Source organism: Pantherophis guttatus, chromosome 7 (genome assembly GCF_059756535.1).
Source record: "Pantherophis guttatus breed Tessera chromosome 7, ASM5975653v1, whole genome shotgun sequence".
NCBI classification, from domain to species: Eukaryota; Metazoa; Chordata; class Lepidosauria; order Squamata; family Colubridae; genus Pantherophis; species Pantherophis guttatus.
Window position 1 is genome coordinate 92,533,947 of NC_142069.1, and position 21,871 is coordinate 92,555,817.

General features: G+C 44.4%; 2 protein-coding genes across 3 annotated transcripts in view; one reads left to right on the plus strand and one right to left on the minus strand.

Moving 5' to 3' along the window:
• ELAPOR2 (endosome-lysosome associated apoptosis and autophagy regulator family member 2) overlaps nucleotides 1–2,980 on the plus strand; it is a 69,716-nt gene extending 66,736 nt beyond the window's left edge. Inside the window, exons 20-22 of the mRNA XM_034424853.3 lie at nucleotides 462–640; nucleotides 1,255–1,420; nucleotides 2,663–2,980. Coding sequence (XP_034280744.2) covers nucleotides 462–640; nucleotides 1,255–1,420; nucleotides 2,663–2,722 — 405 coding nt within the window. The 3' untranslated portion in view covers nucleotides 2,723–2,980. The remainder of the gene's footprint in view (nucleotides 1–461; nucleotides 641–1,254; nucleotides 1,421–2,662) is intronic.
• Nucleotides 2,981–11,226: 8,246 nt separating this feature from the next.
• The window catches only part of GRM3 (glutamate metabotropic receptor 3), a 75,587-nt gene continuing 64,942 nt past the window's right edge, over nucleotides 11,227–21,871 (minus strand). For both annotated transcript variants that reach the window (XM_060694943.2, XM_087874362.1), the window contains 3 exons: nucleotides 14,811–15,877; nucleotides 12,517–12,691; nucleotides 11,227–11,757 (listed from right to left, as the gene is read on the minus strand). In XM_060694943.2, coding sequence (XP_060550926.2) covers nucleotides 11,684–11,757; nucleotides 12,517–12,691; nucleotides 14,811–15,877 — 1,316 coding nt within the window. In that variant the 3' untranslated portion in view covers nucleotides 11,227–11,683. The remainder of the gene's footprint in view (nucleotides 11,758–12,516; nucleotides 12,692–14,810; nucleotides 15,878–21,871) is intronic.

Below are 21,871 nucleotides of genomic sequence, written 5' to 3' on the forward strand. Positions count from 1 at the left end.
AGATTAGTTCAACTTCTAGAAGAAATACCTTGAATGGGAAGTCTTGCTTAGAAACAAAACAGAGAGGAGTCCATTAAATGTGCTGTACAATGAGGAAGAGAGGAAGGGGGAAAAACTAGTTGTATTCCTATCCTGACTATTTACTTACAGTGGAATTATTTGTCCTCAGTGGAAATCATAGACGATGGTTGATTAGATCCTGAAGGTCCTAGGATGTCTCACTTTGACATTAAACTATTAAAATAAAAACTTATCTACACATATATAATGTACATGCATTATTTCTTAGGTCTTCCTTAGCTTTCATGGGATTGACTGATTCTGTCATTGCTTCAACATAAGCTCTGAAGAACTGAATGGAATTGCCTCCTAGGAAAAAAATCAAATTTATAAAATTGATTGATTATTGATGGGTTGACTGATTGACTGATTCATTCATTCATTCTCTCTCTCTCTCTTAGGAAACCTTATATGTCTGGAATGAACCCAAGTTATGTATAAAAGGGGTTTCCTTGCCTGAAAAAAAGATTATAATCTGTGAAACGGTGGATTTCTGGCTGAAAGTCGGTGCAGGGGTCGGTGCCTTCACAGGAGTCCTGCTCATTGCCTTAACTTGTTATTTCTGGAAGAAAAATCAGAAGTGAGTCCTAGACGTCCTTTTAAGGAGATATCTAGTTGATTGGCTGATTTTTGCAGAGTTAAATCCATAAGTCCTGACTTTTTCTGGCTTTCTAGATCGATTGTTCTCAGCTGACAGAATTTCCAGGGTGCCTCTTTTTATCCTTTCCCCCCAAATTACAAAGTACAAATAGCACACATGCTGTATGTGACAATATATATATACATACATACATAAAATTAGCAGTTCATTGAAGGCACCAAACAGACTCCGTAGTAAAGGTGTCCAACCATGGCAACTTTAAGACTTGTGGACTTCATCAGGAATTTTGACACACATGAGTTCTGTCTTAACTTTAGGAAGAGATAATAAAGATTCTTTTATTATTTAGTTTAAAAAGAATTAAGAAAATGAAACAAAAACTAGCCATTTCTACAACAACAAACCTATCTAATCGGTAAAACCCAAGCTCAAAGTTTCGTTTACTCCCCCTCTCTCCGCACCTCGAGCAGAAAGTCCAGAAGCGGTTTCCAAGAAGAAAGAAAAGTAATTGTGGTGTTTGTTTGTTTTTTTAAATTTAATCAAAGCAGTCAGTTTAGCCACAACGTTGCTTCTGTCTGTATTGGTTCCCACAGATTGGAGTATAAATATTCAAAACTGGTGATGACGGCCAATTCAAAAGAGTGCGAGCTTCCGGCTGCTGATAGCTGTGCTATCATGGAAGGGGAAGACAATGAAGAGGAAATTGTGTATTCGAATAAACAGTCGTTGCTAGGAAAACTCAAGTCCTTGGCCACCAAGGTAAGCGTGGGAGGGAGAATTTCTGACTGTGGAATTAATACAGCAGAATAAGTTAGTGGGAAATGCGCGTGGATTGCCAAAACAGGTAGTAGAACTCCTCTGACAGCCATTTGTTTAGTGACTGTTTGAAGCTGCAACAGCAGCGAAAAATGTGTCTTACGACTGGTTCTCGCCCTTACGACTGTCGCTAAAATGGCAGCATCCCCACGGTTGGGGATCTTCTGGGGTCATGTGATGGCCATTGGGACCTTCTCTGTTGGCTTCCAACAAGCAAAGTCAATAGAGAAAGTAGGAATTGCTTAATGACTGTGATTAATCTAACAACCGTATTGGTTAACTTACCAGCCGTGCCAAAAAGATCATAAAATCTGTCGTGATTCACTTAACAACCATCTCACTTAGCAATGGAAATTCCCGTCTCAATTGTGGCCACCTGTACAGAATATTTCATCAATAAGACTGGTTATTCCATGGGGCCAATTTTGTAGGAACACGTCATCTATTCTCTTTCATTATTATTTCTTACGGTACAAATCTTGTCTCCCTTTCTTCTGTTTTTTCCCTCTTGCTCATTGGTTATTTTTCCCTTTTTAACTTGAGGGAGATGGAACTGTTCCTTCCTGTAAAACTATCGTGTCCCCCATCCCTCTAAACTTCAAAGCAGCTTCCAGAAAATCTTTGGAAAGCTATTTAACATTAGACAACTAAGCATATTCAAAATGGAATGTTTTAACAAGAAATGAGTGAGGGGAATAAAAAGTTTTGCCTGAAAGATAATTATTTCCCCCCCCAGGTGTAGTAAGTATGCAAACTAGATACAAAATGTAATATGTAGAAACTCAGTCCTCACACACAGATAGACACACATTGCTATATGTGAGCTTAGATATTTTTGTTGTATTTTCCCTATTATTAAGAGCTGTGGTAGCACAGTGGTTAGAATGCAGCACTGCAGGCTAATTCTGCCCACTGTCACCGATTGTCACTGGCTCAAGATTGCCTCAGCCTTCTGTCCATCCAAGGTGGGTCAAATGAGGACCCAGATTGTTGGGGGGCAAGAGGCTGACTCTGTAAACCGCTCAGAGAGGGCTGTAAAAGCACTGTGAAGCGGCATATAAGTCTAAGTGCTATTGCCATTTTGTAGTCTGGCTTTGTAGTACACTACATTAAGGAGGGGCCCTTTGCTCAGTTCTGCTGGCTGGATCAGTGACCACCTTCAATCTTCTTTCTTTTCTGACCTAGGAAAAAGAAGACCGCTTCGAATCTGTCCAGCTGAAATCCTCCAGATCTCAAAATATATGAAGGTTCGGTTTTGCCCGTTGAGCCCAATTTCTATTTCCAGGGGACCAATTCTTCAAACTCGTGCTGGACCACATTGGAGGACTGGCTTCCTGTGTGAGAAACGTTGAGCGATGGACAAAGAAAGCAACAGAGAAAGAGAAGAAGAAGAAGAAGAAGAAGGAAAAAAAAAAAGAGGAGATACTGCCTTATTGTGAGACTCAGTTGCCAAAAGCAAAGCCAGCCCTTGGCATCCTACAGCTGGCTCAACTCAGGGAAGGAGGAACCATGATGGAGTACCCCGTTGGGTTGGCTCCGAGGCAGAAAATCTGCATGGCGTTTCCTTAAAATATACAGTAGCAAGAAACAGACAGTTTCCTGCCCTCCCTGCTCCCTCGGTTCCCGTCCTCCATTCCAGACGTTGCTTCACTCTGTCCTGGGAGAGAAGGTCCTACCTGACGCCAGGTGGAGACCTACCTGCGCGTTGCTCTGGCATGGCCGATGCTGCTTCAAGCTCCCTGCTGTCGCCCACATGAAACCGCTTGAGTCTTCGAACGTGACCACCAGGCTCCCCCCCCCCATGAGCCGTGGGTTGCCGCGTTGAGTTTTCGTCTTGAAATTGAAACATCCGTCAAATGCTTGAAACGGAAGAATGGTTCCAGTCTCAACTTTGGAAAGGAACGTGCTTGACCTCGAAAGCAATGGTGGGGTCTTGGGGAAGACTGGGAATCTAGTTTCTCTCCAGCAGAACCAGCTTCTTCTGGTTGCAGATACGTCCAGGAGGTGGACCACACTCAAGGTTAACTATGTCGCTCTCTACATGGTTATCCAGAAGGGCAACCCCTACTCCTCCGTCTTCGGTGGGACTTCTTCCCTAACCAGAATGATCTGAGAGTTGGTGCAGCTCACACCCACACCCAAACCCATTGGCTTCACACAACCCCTTTCTTACGGGGATCCCTTTTCCCCGTGATTTGGTTCGCTTCGCTTACACCTTCATCAATCCTGTGCACACTCTTTTCAAGGGTGGTGTGTGAGACATGGGGCTGTTCAGGACCTGGGTTTTGTTCATGAGGAATTAGCTGCCTTTTAAAGGACCGATGGCCCAGGGCTACCAAATGTAGGACCTTCGTGTCCACGGTCACCTGAAAAGTTTGAATGCAGAAGGGCCGTTTTTGGTCTATGCACACCTTTCTAGAAGTAGAGGGAAATAATCAGTGCAAATTGGGCTTCAAAAAAAAAAAAGGGATATAATCTTATTTCTTTTGCACGCTTTTTTTCTGGGGGTGCCCTCCCTGTTGCAACAGAAGAAATATTCAAGGGGAACAAAGGCAGAAATTGGGTATAAGAGCTGAGGGGCTGAAAGGGAAAGAAAGAAGGAATAACTCATGGATCATAAAAGCTTTTTTTGTTGCTGCAGGATCATTTCCCATCAGGTGAGAAGCCCAGGGCTGGAAAAACCATTTCGGTCTTCCTCCATTCTTCTACCGAATTCCTCCCCCATGTCAAAAATCAGCCATAAGGATTTCCTATAACCTATCACGTTTTTTTCAGAATTTCCGACATAAAGGCTGTCGATGCAAAAATATCCATCAGCATAAAACCAGGGAGATAAATTCTATGAAAGAAACAGTATGTTTTATAAACGTATAGTTAAATTATGGGTGAACCGTGGACGGGGATTTTAAATGAGTTCTAATAGGTTCTAATGATTATTGTTTATATATATATATATATATATATATATATATATATATATATATATATATATATATATATATATAAATAAATAAACTGGGTGTATAATATAAAGCACTGAAAAAATGAAGTGAGAGTACTGTAGTGAGGGTTTTTTTAAAAGAAAAAAGAAAAGAAAAGAAAAGCCATTCATTTGCTGGGGTTTATGGTAGACGTTTGATTAATAATCCTTCTCTGAATGAAACCGAAATCTGAAACTGTATACAGGATTCGGAATAATTATTCCAGAGTCCCCAATACTGGATTCTGAAGATTTATTAATCTTTCATAGGAAAAAGATAATTAAATTTACCAAATGTGCTGCATACAGTGGCAGAATATAAGATTTCTCCTTCTTTCTGCGTGGGGAGAGGGATCACAGAAATTCAGAGACGGTTCGCAATTCCTCATTGTCAAAATTGTGTTGTGCCTCACCCTGATAAACACAGGCACACAAAAGATGCAAAAACAAACAACAACAAAAAAACCCAGCACCTTTTCTTTACTTATGAATGCTTGAACAAAACAATCTTGTGCATTTTTAGTCAGAAGTAGGTTGCAAGGGAGACTTACTCCATCGTGGCTATGCATTGGATAAATAATTATAAATGCCCTTTTTTTTGTATATTTGGTGAGCTTTTGCCTATAACGTTTTCTTTATTTATTTGCTGTAACAGTTTGGGATTCCTCGACTTATGACCACAATTGAGCCCAAAATTTCCATTGCTAAGAGAGAGAGAGAGAGAGTTCAGTGAGTGTTTTCCTATTTTATGAGCTTTCAGGCCGATGTTGTTAAGCGAATCACTGCAGTTGTTAAGTTAGTAGCACGGTTGTTAAGTGAATCTGGCTTCCCCCTTGACTTTCCTCGTCAGAAGGTCGCAAAACGGGATCAGGTGACCCCCCCCTTCCCAGGGACACTGCAACCGTCATAACTGTGAGTCAGTTTCCAACAGTCTGAATTTTGACCAGGTGACCTTGGGGAAGATGCAGCGGTCATAAGTGTGAAAAACGTCACTTTTTTTTCCCAGTGCTGTTATAACTTCAAATGGTCACTAAACGAACTGTTGTAAGTCAAGGACTACCTGTACTGCTCTTTACTTGACGGGCATTGTAGTGTTATTATTATTATTATTATTTCTCTGTGGAACATCTAAGGGACATCCTTCTTGGTTTAAACAGTAGAAGTTGGCTTTTTGAATAATTTTGGTTGCATTGCTAAAATGTGAATGGGCTATTTTGAAAGTGTGGGGCCCAAGCAGTTAGAACAGAGGCCTTCAGACTTGGCAGCTTTAAGACTTCTGGGCTTCAACTCCACAAGTCTTAAAGCTGCCAAGTTTGAAGACCTCTGAGTTAGAAGAACCTTCTTGAAGGGCTTCAAGAGATGCTTGAGGAGCGTCTGAAGATCAGGGCTTTCCTCGGAAAGTGATGGCAACCCAGTTGTGCTGCTCGGGAACACTTTCCCCCTCATACTTCGGTTTTGTGGACTCCAGTTGTGGTGTGGGAAGAGTGTGAGGAAACTGCCACCTCAGGAAAGATGGTTTTAGAACAAAGAAACAACCGAATAGGAGCCTTGGCTGTCTCATAACTAATCCGGGAGAACAGAGGCCTTCAAACTTGGCAGCTTTAAGACTTGTGGACTCCAACTCCCAGGATTCTCCAGCCAGCATAGCAACCATAGGCTATCCAGAAGAATGTTCTTCTCTTTCGAAAGCAGCGTCCTCAAAAGAGTTGTCGCTTTAACAAACCCATTCGGGGGTCACCCGAGTCTTTAAAGCAGCCGCATCACTTTTTTCCAAGAGGTCCCATGGCTGCAAGAGGCCCCTAGCCTGCCTTCATCTGTTTTGAAGCGTGCCCTCTGGCCCCACAGTTCCTCTCCCACGTGTGGTTTCTGAGATGCTTAAATGGGCGTGTGGCACCACAGAGAGAACTCAACCGAAGAAGCTTCTCGGATGAGAAGTGAAACGTTATCAAAGAAAAACAACAACTCCAAGGAAGTCCAGTTGCCTTCTGGAAAAGCACCAGGACCTCCTGGATGATGGAGCATCTCCATGGACCTCAGAGAGAAAGGTGTTGGTTCTGGATCAGATGCTCACCTGGTCATTCCTGAGTGTTCAGATATCTGCTGAAGAGAAGTTCATCCTTGCCACAGGAGAATTTGTCCCCTTGTTTTGTCTTGGTTCTATCTTTCTTGGTCCTGTCGATTACTTTCACTTTTTTCTTAGATGCACATCTCCCTCTTTTTCCCCAGACGTTCAAGGCACCATCTATAACACCCTCTCCTCCAGCTTTTTCTCCTCTGCAACAACAGGTAGACTGGGTCAAGAGAGGTTAACTGGATGAGAGGTTGCACGGCTATAGCTGGACTTAAACTTGGGTCTTCCTGGAGGTTCAAATATCTACTGAAGAGAAGTTCATCCAAGCCACCGGAGAATTTGTCCCCTTGTTTTGGCTTGGCTCTACCTTTCTTGGCTCTAACTGTTGACGTCTTTCACTTCTTTCTTAGGTGTGTATCTCCCTCTTTTTCCCTAGGAGTTCAAGGCACCGCACATAACACCCTCTCCTCCAGCTTTTTCTCCTCTGCAACTACAAGTTGAGAGAGGTTAACTGGATGAGAGGTTGCACGGCTAAGGCTGGACTCGAACTTGGGTCTTCCCAGCTGACACTTTCCTCACTACACCACCCTGGTTGATGCTGGCTTATCTAAATCTCCAACCTTGGCAACTTTAAGAATTGTGGACGTCAACTGTCAGAATTTAAGACCTGTGGACCTCAACTCTGGGAGTTGCCGGTGTTGGAGACCCCTAATCTAAATGATCAATGTTGGATTCTGTGTCTTTCTATTTGTGGCACACAGAGGTACGATACGCTCTATGCACCTTAAAAGGCAAACGTCTCTACTTTCCCCCCCCTTTCTATGAAGACCAAAACATGAATTGTTTCTAATTTCTCTCAAGAGCATCTCTTTTACATGCTTGATGGGGGTATAGTCAGAACCTGTGGCCTCTGGGCAGGGGTGGGCTGCTGGGGGGTTCAAGAGAACCTCTAGCTAAGATTCTGTGCAGTTTGGAGAACCCCCAAATCCCACTCCTGGCTGATCCCGCTCACCTCGCCCCTCCCCTCCCAGGAGTCCCCACGCGGCCCATTTTGGATGCAGGTAAGTGCAGGGCACACGCGGAGCCTCCGGGAGAGTGAAAAACAGGCCTACCGGAAGTTCGGGAAGAGCGGAAACAGGCCCCTTTTCAGCCTCTGGAGCCTGGGGAGGCCGTTTTTGCCCTCCTGGAGACCCCCCCCCGGCATGGTGCAGGAGGCCAACTAGCCACGCCCACCATGGCCACGCCCACCCAGCAACCGGGCAGAGAACCCCTTGCTAAAATTTTTGAAGCCCACCCCTGCCTCTGGGTGAGGTTGAGCACGTCTTGCAACAGGGCTGTCGGAAGCCAGGGGAAGTTCAGCAAAGCAAGTGGCTCATAGAACACACCTTGACACCGTGCACAAACACAATTCTGCAAAATATGTTATTTGCCTCATTGTGCAGTGAGGTGCGAGGTGTACGGTGTCACTTGTCCCCTCTTCAACAAGTTGATTTATGTTCAGCAATTTTTCGGAAGGAACACATTCTCCCACTTCCTACTTTGTAATACCTCTGGGACACAAGGTGTACCAAATAGAGGTTCTCCGTGTGGTAGGAGAGCATGCCAGACAGAAACGTTCCGTCTCCCTCCTGTATCTGAAGAGAACAGCCAAACATCTGCCAGAAGCTTTGAACGTTTGGCCAACTGAAGTTTAGCAGGTGGTTCCACTCGGTTTACTTTTAATTTGCTTGGTAGCGGAGTTTAGCTTGGCAGCATCTTGACTTTGAATGGGTTTCAGAGCAAGCTCTTAGAGTGAGGTGGAAATACGGAGGGCAGGGATGGCTAAGCTTTCTGGTGTCGCGTGCCAAAAGTGGGGGGAGCGGGGGGGTTCGCGCACACATGTGCCCATACCCATAATTCAATGCCCCGCACACCTCACACGTGTGCACGACCCTCCTCCGCGCTTGGCACATGACGGCAAAAAGGTTACCGGTGGGCCTGGTAGGCCCATTTTTTGCCCTCCCCAGGTTCCAGAGGCTTTCTTGGAACCTGGGGAGGGCGAAAACAGCCTTCCCCATCTCCCTGGAGGCCCTCCGGAGGCTGGAAATGGCTGGTTTCCCAACTTTCGGTGGGCCCGGAAGGCCTGAAAATCAGCTGGCCAGCGCGCGCATGCACGCTGGAGCTAAGCTAAGGCAATGCCCACAGATATGGCTCCGTGTGCCACCTATGGTGAACATAAGTTCACCATCATGGATGTAGCTACAGGTCACTCGCTACAATTTTCAATGAGGAATTTGAAGTGTTAGTAAGGAAAACCAACATTTCTCTTGCTGTTAGTAAGTGCACCAACATGTCTGTAAAGGTGTATTAACAGATGTTTCCATGAGACGTTCAGGATTAGTCTGGGAATTATTTGAAGGCAGTGATGGGACTTGGTTGAACTTCAAGACTGTCCCAGGCGCTGATGAGCCAATGAAAAAATTTTGTTAGTAAAATTCAGAATGTAGGTAGTCCTCGGCTTACGACCACAATTGAGCCCAGAATTTCAGTTGCTGAGTGAGAGACATTGACTAAGGGAGTTGTGCCCCATGTTACGAACTTTCTTGCCATTGTTGTTAAGCGAATCACTGCAGTTGTTGAGTTAGTGACACGGTTGTTAAGTGAATCTGTCTTCCCCATTGACTTTGCTTGTTCCAGAAGGTCGCAAAAGGGGATCACGTGACCCTGGGACACAGTGACCGTCATAAGTAGGAACCAGTTGCCAAGTGTCCGAATTTTGATCAATGCAGACCACGGGGAGGCTGCAATGGCCGTAAGTGTGAAAACTGGTCGTAAGTCACTTTTTTTAGTGCTGTTGTAACTTCGAACGGTCACTTAATGGACTGTTGTAAGTCGAGGACTACCTGTAGACATATAACTTTCGCATAACTGGAAAAGTAGCTCGGCCTGAAGGATGATATAATTTTGGGTGGGCTGGGAAATTATGAATGTCCAAGGGTGAATTATGGAAGTTTGATTTTAACGCAATTCCTTATGCTTCTCGGGTAATTAAGAAAGGGGTGGGGTTTTATTTTCAATATTTCTCCAAAAGTTTTAATTTAAAGACTTCCGAATGCCGATTCTGCGGTTGGAATTTCTGTTGTATCCCGTGTAGCCATATTGGTTATGAAATTGCTGCTATGAGTTCGAATGATGCGGAAGGTGGTTGCTTAACCTTTGGATTTCAACTAATAAATGTCAACCTTTATTGACCTAATTGGCCTGAAATTGTGTCTTTCTTCTTAATGTCCGTCAGTCAAATAGGGACCTAAAGGATTAATTTTCAGCATATCTCAATGCTTATAGACGTTGAGAATCATCGTAGCTTCCTTTCTTTATGCTATTATTCCATTTAAACCTCAGGAAGCTGAGTTTCTGAAGCAGATCAGGGAATGGACAGAAATGGAAGAAATACCAACTTTTGGTTAACTTAAAGTAATTTGCTTGAATTACGCTCCTGCAGAAGGCTACAGATGAAAATACTGCGCAATTTCACTAATTTAATGAAGCCTTATCTTTTTGGGAGAGCTGACAACCCGGGTTCGAGACCCGACCTCCCGTTCCTTGCTCCCACTCCTGCCCACCTAGCAGTTCAGAAGAAGGCAGATGCGAGCAGATAAATAGGTACCACTTTGGTGGGAAGAGAACAGCATTCTATATGCCTGAACTTATAGTCGTGGTGGCCACCTGACCACAGAAAATGTTTTTAGAAAATGTTGGGCCAAGAAACAGAGATGAACCCTATTGTTCTGACCCAGCTCCCCAAACACGACAAACCCTCTGACGTGAACTCAAAAGATTCCTTTATTAGAGGTGCCGGCAGCCCGGGCAAAAAGTTTCTCTCTCAGGCTAAGGAGTCCGGCTGGCCGGAAGATGAATAGTTGTCTATTCATGCCTGCCTTTTGTCCCCAGAGCTAGGGTGGGACTTCTCTAGCAGTGGTGGCTCTTCCGTCCCAAGGACCGGCCCATAGATTTCCACTGCTCTCCTCTCCTCTGCCTTCCATGCATCCACGCGTCAAGCACTGGACCCAGCTGTTCCTCCTCTTCCCCATCAGCCACCTCCAAACCTGGGGGCTGTTGACTCTCCAACTGAGGGCTGACGGACAGCCCAGGATCTGCCTCTGTCTCTCTCTCTCTCTCTGCCAGCTCCATTGCCTCTTCTCCCTCGGAGCTCCCAGGTTGCCTTGATGCTGACTTTGACTCCCACGCCTCCTCCTCCTCCTCCGATTCGGCTGCTGGAGGGGCTGGTGGCCGATAGGCCACAACAACTGCCTCCTAAAGTTGGACATGACTGGAGAGGGCTTTACCTTTTTCCTGGAGATTTAGCACCGTATCTCAGAGAATGGAATATAGTTTATTGACCAGCTAATTTGACGCAACACCATCATTGTCTTCACCCAGTTTCAAGGCCATCCTTTTCTCGCAACAGATTCCGCAAGGACAGAAGTGTAGCAAACCAGACAAAATTAGTCTTTCGCGGCAGTTTTCTACTATATCGTTGCTGAGCTGGTAATAACGTGACTCGGTTTGCCCTCCTCTGCGTGCAAAGTGATTGGATAAACCTGAAGGATATGTATGTATGTATGTATGTATGTATGTATGTATGTATGTATGTATTTATTTATTTATTTATTTATTTATTTATTTATTTATTTATTTGGAAAGAAGACAGACATGCTGGAAAATCTTTTCTGGTTTTATTATGGACGTCTTTAATGCTGCCATGAAAACCGTCTGTCGCACAGAATGTGACTATAATATACAACATAGAAATGCAATCTAAATTACAACAAGGAATTACAAAAAAAAAAAAAGTCTCTTGTTAGAAAGAAAGCCACCTAACATGGCAGTTTTACCATCCTTTCTCCCCCTCCCTCCGAGGTCAACATACGGGCACCACTATATGAGTCGCAGCTACTGATACACCCCTTAGAACGGTTATTCTCCGAAGACTCCTAAAGTTGTTCCGAACAGAACAACACGATAAAGACTGTACAGTCCTCAAAAATAATTTATTAACACGGTTTCTAGAAAAGAAATGCTAGTCCTTTTAAAAGGTTCACTTTTTAATCCCAGGGTGCACAAGGAATGTGCTTTTCTCTCTAACCATCTAAGAATACAAAAGCCGGCTGAAGGGCTATAAGGAGGAGGTGGTGGAATCCACAACTTCTCTTCCATTGCAGACCGTGGGGACATAGACGTTTGCTGAGGCTGGAAGAGAAAGAAAGAAGGAAAAAAAAAACAGACTTTAGATGCTAGAGATGGCCACCAACAAGCTTCACATTTTTCAGAATCACAGTGGGATGTTTTTAAACCGAAGGGATCCTCCACGCATAAATATTTAAAAAGAAGGCAGGGCTTTGATAACACGGTCACCGATGCGATTTTGATTTGGTAGAGTTCATGTCCTACTCCTTGGAAATCCAGGTGTCAGTGCTGAAATGATACTTAGAATAGAAACCAGGAGACGGTGAGTTCTAGTCCTGCCTTAGGCATGGAAGCTGGCTGGGTGATTTTGGGCCGATCACCAGGAGACTGGGAGTTCTAGTCCCATCTTAGGCATGGAAGTTGGCTGGGTGACTTTGGGCCAATCAGCACGAGACTGGGAGTTTTAGTCCTGCCTTAGGCATGGAAGTTGGCTGGGTGACTTTGGGCCAATCACCAGGAGACTGGGAGTTCTAGTCCCGCCTTAGGCATGGAAGTTGACTGGGTGACTTTGAGCCAGTTGCTCACTCTCAGCCCAACTTATCTCACAGGATGTTAGCATGGGAAAATAGAAGGGAGAAGGGGCATATGTTCACTGTCTTGAGTTATTTGTAAAAATAGCAAAGTTGAGATACAGCTAAATAAGTATTTGTGATATTTCGCTGTCTTGTATGACTTTCTGGGACGGCGAGAGAGAAGTGACCAGTGCCCCAATGAAGAGAACGGTCAAAGGAAGAGAAGGCTGGAGCAACTCTATTGAATTACCTTGGGAATAGCTGGTTCCTGTCCCACTGACACTGAACCTGTTGAGGTGCAGCCTGTGAGTGACCACATTCTTCTGCGGTTGGAAGAGAACGATATGCACTTTGGGGGCAAACAAGCAGCCCAGGACAACGAAGCCACTCAGGCTGACGGAGATGCACATGGTTGTGGTCTGCACCTACACGGAGGGGAAACAAAACAATGCATGGAAAAAGTTATTGCAAAATTAGAGACGTCAGCAAAGGAGGGGCGTGAATGCTCATTCCAGATGTTGCCGACAAAAGAATGAAAGATGGACACTCTGCATCCAAGGTAGCCTTCTACTGTGTTTAGATGACAACTCCTCTCAGTGGCAACCTATGAGGTGGGAGGGCTCAACTAGCCATGGCCAACTCACCAACAGAACAACTCGCTGCAGGACAAAAGTTACACTAAGATCGAAGAAATTGGTGGAATAGAATCATTAAAGAAAGGATGCAAAAGGAAAGACAAAATGAAATCTGAATGACAAAAAATAAAATATTTTTAAAATTAATTTAAATAATGAAATGAAATGGTTGAATTGCCTCACAGAGAATTGGCCACAGTGAGTTGTTCCATGATGAGTTGGCAACAATGTGTTGACCGTGGCAAGTTGGCCGTGTTGAGTTGTCCCATTCCAGATGAGGATTTGATAGTCCTACCTGTCTCTTCCTTTGGGAACTTAATATCCAGAGGTTCATACTAAAAACCAAGGGGGATTGCCAATCTGACAGCTGCTGTCCAATAAAGCTGTAACCATTGCTAGTCTTCGGTGTCTACATAAATCATGGTTGGATGTCCTGGTTGCCCGTGACCAACCTCAAATTGCATCAATAGATCTAGAGCAATATAGCAGTCATGCTCTCACTTCTGAAGTCTATCATAGAGTTGAGTTATGGCCTACTATTTTCTTGCTGGCCCTTCTTCTTTCAGTTTATGGCAGACTGATATGGATGGGATCTACCTAGAGGACCAACGGAATTTCAGAGAAACCAGGGTCTTGGTGGGTGGAGACATCTACTTATTGGTACGAATGGAACTCGGAGTGAGGATGAATGACGTGCATTCTTGACTTTGTGTGTTTGGGTCAACGGGTGAATATTGGGGTTCTGCAAGGCTTTCTCATATTAAATCAAGGCAGTAAAATTTTGATTAGTGAAACCCGTCTATCAATTCAATGCATCAATTCACCAAATCATTTCAACTAAATGAAGTGAACTAAATCCAGAATTCATTTTCGGTGATAAAAAGCTTTTAGGTGGGGTATGCAGAAAACTTAGTTTTCTAAATTGAAAAACAATGAATCAAACAGTTAAACAGATCAATCGGTAGCATTGAATCAATGTTAAAGAATTAGAATGAATCCACACACTTCCAGCAGAACCAGTTTCAGTCTATCTTCATCTGTAGATGAAGGGAGCCCTGGTGACGCAGTGGCCAGAATGCAGCACTGACTGCCAGCAGTTTGATCCTGACAAGTTCAAGGTCGACTCAGCCTTCCGTCCTTCTGAGGTGGGTAAAATGAGGACCCAGATTGTTGGGGGCAACAGGCTGATTGTGTAAACTGCTCAGAGAGGGCTGTGAAGCACTGTGAAGTGGCCTATAAATCTGATTTAGGTTTGGGATCAGTCTTTGTCTTAGCCCAATGTACTTCACAGGACTTTGGGAAGAGAGAGTTTGCAGACGAAAAGGTGGGATACACATCTTGATAATGAATGGATGGATGAATGAGTGAATGAATGAATGAATTAAATGAAAGTCTAAAATAGAGGGGGAAAGACTTTGCTACTCATGTTTGAGTTCAGTCTCTCCCCCCTCTGGCTGAACTCCTGGCTCTACCCATCTCAAGGACACAATGTCTAATAATTTCTGCTGAAAAGTGGCATTTCTATTCCACATGTCTGTGTTCTTTGCCCTGACATTGCTGAAAATCTCTATCTGCCATAGACTATATTCACTTCAGTTATTCATTTAGCCCCGGGCTGACTTTTGAAGAGTTTGCAGTAAGTAAGCAAGCAAGCAAGTAAGTAAGTAAGTAAGTAAAGAAAGAAAGAGAGAAAGAAAGAAAGAAAGAAGAAAGAGAGCGAGAAAGAAAGAAAGGAAAGAAAGAAAGAAAGAAAGAAAGAAGAAAAGAAAGAAAGAAAGAAAGAAAAGAAAGAAAGAAAGAAAGAAAGAAAGAAAGAAAGAAAGAAAGAAAGAAAGAAAGAAAGAAAAAGAAAGAAATGTACTTTTAACAATGGGTTAGGGTTTGGCTGAAATGACGGTGGATGCCTTACCCTGTAGTCACTCGACGTCACATAAAAGATTGGCAGGAATGCCAGCCAGATAATGCAGGTTGTGTACATGGTGAATCCAATAAATTTGGCTTCGTTAAAATTCTCTGGGCACTTCCTTGTTTTGAAGGCATACACAGTGCATAAGAGGACGAGGATCACATCGTACGTTAAAGAGATGAGCATGCTGGCATCTTTGACGTTGCATTTCAAGATGACCGTCTGCCTCTTCTCCGGAAGGGTGTGTCGGCGAGTGCCCGGAGCTTCTAAAATCAGCCACACGGACACCAACACGATCTGCACCATGACGAGACTCAGGCAGATGAGGACTTGAGAGCGGGGGCTGATGAATTTCGGCCTCTGCGCCCCGTTCTTCACCCCGTTAAATATCCTGGCGATGCAGTTCGTTTTGGTCAAGAGAGCCGAGTAGCAAACGGCGAAGGACGTTCCCAGACCCAAACGGCGCAAGGTGCAAATGGCCGGAGAAGGCTTGGCGATGAAGAAGAAGGTCATGCTGTAGGAGAGGAAGACTCCGAAAAGAAGGATGTAGCACAACTCGCGGCTGGAGGCCTTCACCAAAGGCGTGTTGTTGTGCTTGATGAAAACTCCAACCACGAGGAAAGTACAAATGAAGCCCAAGCACGCGATCGTGACCGGCCCGATGGACCACGCATCTTCCCACTTGATGTAATCTTCTGGTAGGTCGTAACAGCTGGTGAGATCCAGACTGGGCCACCGTCCTGGGCCACAGTCCCTGCAGGTGAATTCGTCAGCCAGGTACTCGAAGGTCTCGCAGGGAATGCAGATCCAGCAACAGACATCTCCGGGTTGCATATTCTTCATCTCGTTGGGTGCGCAGGGGTCGCTGCACTGGGCCACGGGGACCAGGCCTCTGGCCCAGTGAATGGCATTGACCTCCAGGGTCAAGGTTTCGGCCCACTGCCCTACTTTCAGGTAGGAATATCGGCCTCCAGCTTGCTGGAAGTTGAAGACGTTGTATCGCCCGATCCCGTCACCGTAAATATCAAATTTAACGAGGTTGTCCACAGATTTTGAAGAACGGAAGGGAGCTGTGGAAACAGGAAGGAAATAGGGTTTTCCTATTACATTCATATATTGTTGTACTGTTGTACCTTTTGGATAGAATGACAAACAAAATATATGTGAGTTAGAAGAAAAAAGGCCCTGATCTAGTTAACAACTTTCTGGGACAATATAAGATGAATCGATTCTTGGTAATCGCATATAAAACAGCCCACAGCTTTTGTTTCTGATGAAAAAACAAAATTCAACAAGCTAATCTTGATGAACATGGAAGTGATTCAATGGATCAAAAAGACTCATTTATAATTAAGGTAGGCTTTAATTTATCCCACTGAATTAAAAAAAAATTTTTTTTAAGTATTCCAAGGTACTGGTCATTAGAGAAATGATCTGCCTGAAGACTCCGGGTACCTCCAAACCTATAAAGTTATAAAATATGAGGATATCACAGGCGACTTGAAGTTTAAAAGAGTTTTGCATCCAACCCCAGGATTCTGCAGTCATGGAAAACCACCGGTCTCTTTCCTTGGAAGCTGCTGTTTCAGGATTCCCAGCATCAATTGGCCTTCAAAACAGATCTTCTAAGCTGCTTTTATTGGTGCTTCATCAACTATCAAATACATTGAATACTGAGAGGTTGTTATCAATATGGGAGCTGGGAGGCTTGGAAGGGTTGGGGAAGGACCTAAATCCCATCTTATTTCACTACTGGGAGCCCTCTGTGATGATTAAACATTGGGATTCATTGTTCTTCTGCGTCTTCCTTTCCTACTAAAGCTGTTCCCTCAAACCCAGAAACACAGAGGACAATTACGAATGTACAATTCCTAAATATGAATGGTTTTCTTTTCCCCCTTACCCCCCAGTACGTAAAACTGATTATGAGACTTAGGAGACCCAATGTGATTCAAGAAACTAGAGAGAAATATTAAACAATTCTAGCTTCATTTTGGTTTATTTCTGGCTTCCAAGCCTGGTCTTCATTCATTTCAATTATTCTGTTTAGCCACGATCTCCCCAAGATCACTTCTGTCCAAAACTTGACCTTTTTGGCCAAAGATTTTGCTAGATTAACATTGAGTAATAGACATGACGGGTTCATTAAAATTAATCCCCTAAGAAGCAAGCAAGTAGAATAATTACTGCAGGCACCATGATGGCCCTCTGAGAAGTGCAAGTATTGGGAGTCATGCAGGGGTGAAATCCAGCAAGTTCTGACAGGTTCTGGAGAACCGGTGGTGGAAATTTTGAGTAGTTCGGAGAACTGGCAAATACCACCTCTGGCTGGCCCCAGAGTGGGGTGGAAAGGGAGATTTTGCAATATCCTTCCCCCAGGAGTGGGGAGGGAATGGGGATTTTGCAGTATCCTTCCCCTGCCATGCCCACCAAGCACCGCCCACAGAACCGGTAGTAAAAAAAAAAGGAACTCCACCACTGGAGTCATGGATCCATCTAAAGAAACTGAAATGACTTTTAGTAAACAGATAAGGGGGTCATCATGTTTTGAAGAAGTCAAACTAGATCATGAGCTCATAAACTCATCGCATCTTCAGGCTGGAAAGGCCAGTGAGGCCACTGAAGCCTTCAACTCCCCTGCAGGAATCCAATTTGAAGGATCTTTGACAGGTCTTGTAGCTGTTGACCTTCTCCCTGAGCTTCTCCTAAAGGAGGGGAACTTATTGCTCTTAACAAAATGATGTTTTTCTGATGTTCAACCAAAACCTAATTTAAGATCATTATTTCAGGTCCGCTGCCCTGGTTTTCTTTTTTTTATGGTCTATACAGCTGAAGAGGAACAATCCCTTCTTCTTGCATTGATATATTTAATGATTGACATGCTTATCTTTAAATAAATTCTTTTGTAACCAAGACTGTGGCTTTTTGGTCAGAAATCTCAACAGATCTAAAAGTTCCTTCTCCCTTGATCTGTGCAGAATTTCAAACTCTGCTATTGTCTCCCTCTCTCTCTCTCTCTCTCTCTCTCCCTCTCTCCCTCCCTCCCTCTCCCTCTCTTTCTCTCTCTCTCTCTCTCTGCACATCTATACACGAGACAAAGAATTTCATTTCCTCAGAACTGAATACAAAATAAATTCCCAAGAAAGTGCCCAGCAGCTGACCTGCTTTCTGAAATTCATCTGTACCCTTTCCAGAAATGTAATCCAAGCTCTCCAATCCCCTCAAAAGGCCCGCTGGATAATCCTGACAGGGAATTCTTAAAAAATCATTTTCTGTATTCCTGGTAGTTTCAGTTTCCATAGTTACAGGAAGATTCTGGGATTTTGCACCGACCAAAACTGGCAATCCCCCAAAGGCAAAAAGCAACATTACAACATCGTGTCAATCTTGACGACACCTACAAATTTAAAGAGAGGTGTTGTTTTGAGTGTCACCTTAAGGAAAAGATTTTGGACAGACTATCTTTGGCCCTTTTCCATCGGAATATGATACTTACAAAAAATGACGACAACAACGCAAGACCCCTGAGTGAAAATCGAACAAGTTGCCAACTGCACGGTTGATTGTGGATGCTATTTGGAGTTTCAGGGGAGGCTATGACTTTCCAAGGTTGTTCCTGTCACAATCTATCATCTCTTAGTCTCCTCATTAACTCCCTGCCTCCGGTTGTGTGTGCGATAGCAATTTGTAGTGGCTCATCATTAAAGGAGATACCTCATTACCCTCGCCACCTGGTTTTATTTCCAGTGCAGCCATTATGTAAATAGAGACATCACCACTAAGCATTAGGAAAGGAACACGGTCTTAAAAGATGATTAGAGTCGAAGAAGGTTGCTTCAAGGCAAGCGTCTACAGGATTCGGTCCACAGCATCAGGATTGTTGTGGCCCACCAGAAGCCAGCAGAGTTGGTGGCAGACTCGGACAGTGAGGAGGTTGGGGAGGAACATGGGCCAGTCCTGGAGTCTGGGGAAGGTTCTGACAAGGGCTCTGCATTGAAGGCAGAGAGGGGGCCAAGGCCGTCTGACAGTTGTCAGCTACCTTCGGAGTTGGAGGTAAGTGGGGCAGAAGAACAGCTGGAGCCTGTTCCCGATGTGCACATGCGCAGAGCTGCCAGGAGAAGGGAACAGCTAAAGAACAAGGGACGACTCGGGAGTAAAGCCACAGGTGGATGGTGAATGGCCTCTCCCATAAAGAGGAGCGAAAGAGGAGTGGAGTTTGCAGGGGACAATTAATTCATTTCAATAGTGTGAAGATCTGTTCATGACTCTCAGAGACTCTTTGCCAAGTATTTTCTTGTACAGCATTGCATTTGGAACAGAAATGCTCCCGGTTCGGACCAGATCGGCTGATCCAGTAGTGATGGCGGCGGGTGGTTGGAGAACCGGTAGCAAAAATCCCTGCCCCACCCCCACCTATGCCCACCCCAATCGCCCGGTCGCTTTAACGGAGCAGAACGGTGCTCGCTGGTGCCCAAATATTTCTTTCAAATCAGCTTCAAAGTCTATGGACTTTGGAGCCATGGTGGCGCAGTGGTTAGAGCGCAGTACTGCAGGCTATTTCTGCTGACTGCCGGCTGCCTGCAATTTGGCAGTTCAGATCTCACCAGGCTCAAGGTTGACTCAGCCTTCCATCCTTCCCAGGTGGGTAAAATGAGGACCCAGATTGCTGAGGGAAAGAGGCTGACTCTGTAAACCGCTTAGAGAGGGCTGTAAAAGCAACGTGAAGCGGTATATAAATCTAAGTGCTATTGCTATTTTCCTTCCTTCCTTCCTTCCTTCCTTCCTTCCTTCCTTCCTTCCTTCCTTCCTTCCTTCCTTCCTCCCTCCCTCCCTCCCTCCCTGCCTGTGGTGTTGCAGGCTAACTCTACCCACTGCCAACAGTTCAATTCTGACTGGCTGAAGGTTGACTCAGCCTTCCGCCTTCAATCTGAGGACCCAGATTGTTGGGGGCAAGAGGCTGACTGTGTAAACTACTTAGAGAGGGCTGCAAAGCACTGTGAAGTGGTATATAAGCCTATTGCTAGTGCTATTGCTATGTTTCCCTGATAATTTCTTCACGTAGAAATCTGTGTTTGGGATCCATTTGGGATGGAAAGAAAAAGCGATCAGCCACGCCACTCAGATTCTTCCTACTCGATTTGAAGCCTCCTCCCTCATCTATTAAAATGAGAGAGACACTCAGAGCCATGCGTGGGAATTTACCTCCCCCCCCCGCATTTTGAATAAAATTAGATGGGGCTCCCAAGGACATTCCACGGGAGCCAAGAGGTCAGCCACAAACACACAATGGAAGTCCATGTTAAAAGGGGCAGAGCTTCAACTGGGCAATGACGGCTGTCCTCGTGAGCGTTTGGACCCCTCACTCTGCAAAGACTCCCCCCTCCCCATCAGCGCAGATCTGTCCATTGGCCCGGAATTTATGTGTGCTGTCCGTAAATTAGGTCACATCCAACTTTGGGAGGATTTATGGCACTGAGGTGGGTTGGGCCTCTTGGGTTCCTAACGTTTGCTGACCCATATTTTAAGCCATTGATTGTATTGGGCGTATATATACATGTGTATGTAAATTGCAACACCCCGTCATATATTTTATATAAATACGTTACATTTTGGAGAATTTATTCTGTATCGAACACCGGATTCTAGTTGATTTCCTCAAACTTTGGGGGGGTTTTTTTTGTTTGCTGTTATTGTGGGGAGGGGCAATATGGTTAAAGGAGGGGAAAGAATAATCATTATTCAACTGTGTTTTCAGAAAGAGATTTGTCCTGTTTGATTCCTAATTCCCAAGTTTCCCCCTCTGAAATTTTAAGCACCGATGCCTTGGGGTTGATAAGAGCCATTTAATTTAAAGTTATTCGCGTTGGGAAACAGGTTGCACACAAAGCAGCCAGCATTGCAGGCTAATTTATACAAGCAATCAAATTCTAATTACAAAGGAAATGAAAAGCCCACATTTCCCAACCGCTTCCCTCCACCCCTGGGCCTTTTAAAGGTGATTCCTATCGCCGGCTTCTCATGCAGCCCATCGAAGGGGATGGAATCATAAACGGCCAGCGTGGTTAGTGGGCCGGCATAAATGAGAAAAGCACCGGCGGCCACTGAAATTGATAGCCTTGTTAACGTTGCCGTTGGGCCCAAGGATGCCTGAGCTTTAAGAAGGGCGAGTGGGGTTTCACTGGAGTTTTCCTATGAAAGTCAAAGGGAAACCACGATTCATGGTTTGGAGGCCAGTTTCCTTTGTCTGGCAGGGAGCTTGCTCACGGTGGGGCAGGAGGCCGGCTGTGCAGGCTCTTAAGTAGGGCTTATTTTGGGGATAGGGCTTATATTAGGCACATATATAAAAACCATGCTACGTCTTATTTTCAGGGAAACAGGGTAGATATATATAGACCTGGCCCTGTTTTAAAACCCTGTGGATCAGCTTGGTGCTCTGATACTAATACTACCTATCTCGACTTACGACCGCAATTGAGCCCAAAATTTCTGTTGCTAAGTGAGACATTTCTTAAGTGAGTTTTGTCCCATTTTACAGCCTTTCTTGCCACAGTGGTTACGTGAATTATTATTATTATTATTATTTTATTTTTATTATTATTTTATTATTATTATTATTATTTATTAAATTTTTATACCGCCCTTCTCCCGAAGGACTCAGGGCAGTGAACAGCCAAAATTAAAATACATACAATATGAAAATTAAAATAATTTAGAACATGATTAAATTAATTTGGCTTCCCCAATTTAAAACCCCTTACCCATAGAATGGCTCCAGTTGTTAAGTGAGTAACCCGGTTGTTAAGTGAATCCAGCTGCCCCTGTTGACTTTCCTTGTCAGAAGGTCACAAAAAGGGGATCGCGTGACCTTGGGACACCATCGTAAATATGAGTCAGTCGCCAAGCGTATGAATTTTAATCACGTGACCACGGGGATGCTGCAACGGTCATAAGACTGAAAAAGAGCCCTACGTCACCTTATCCAGGGCCGTTGTCACTTTGAATGGTCACTAAATGGACTGTTGTAAGTCAAGGACTATCTGTATTCACAATTTGCCAGAAAGAAA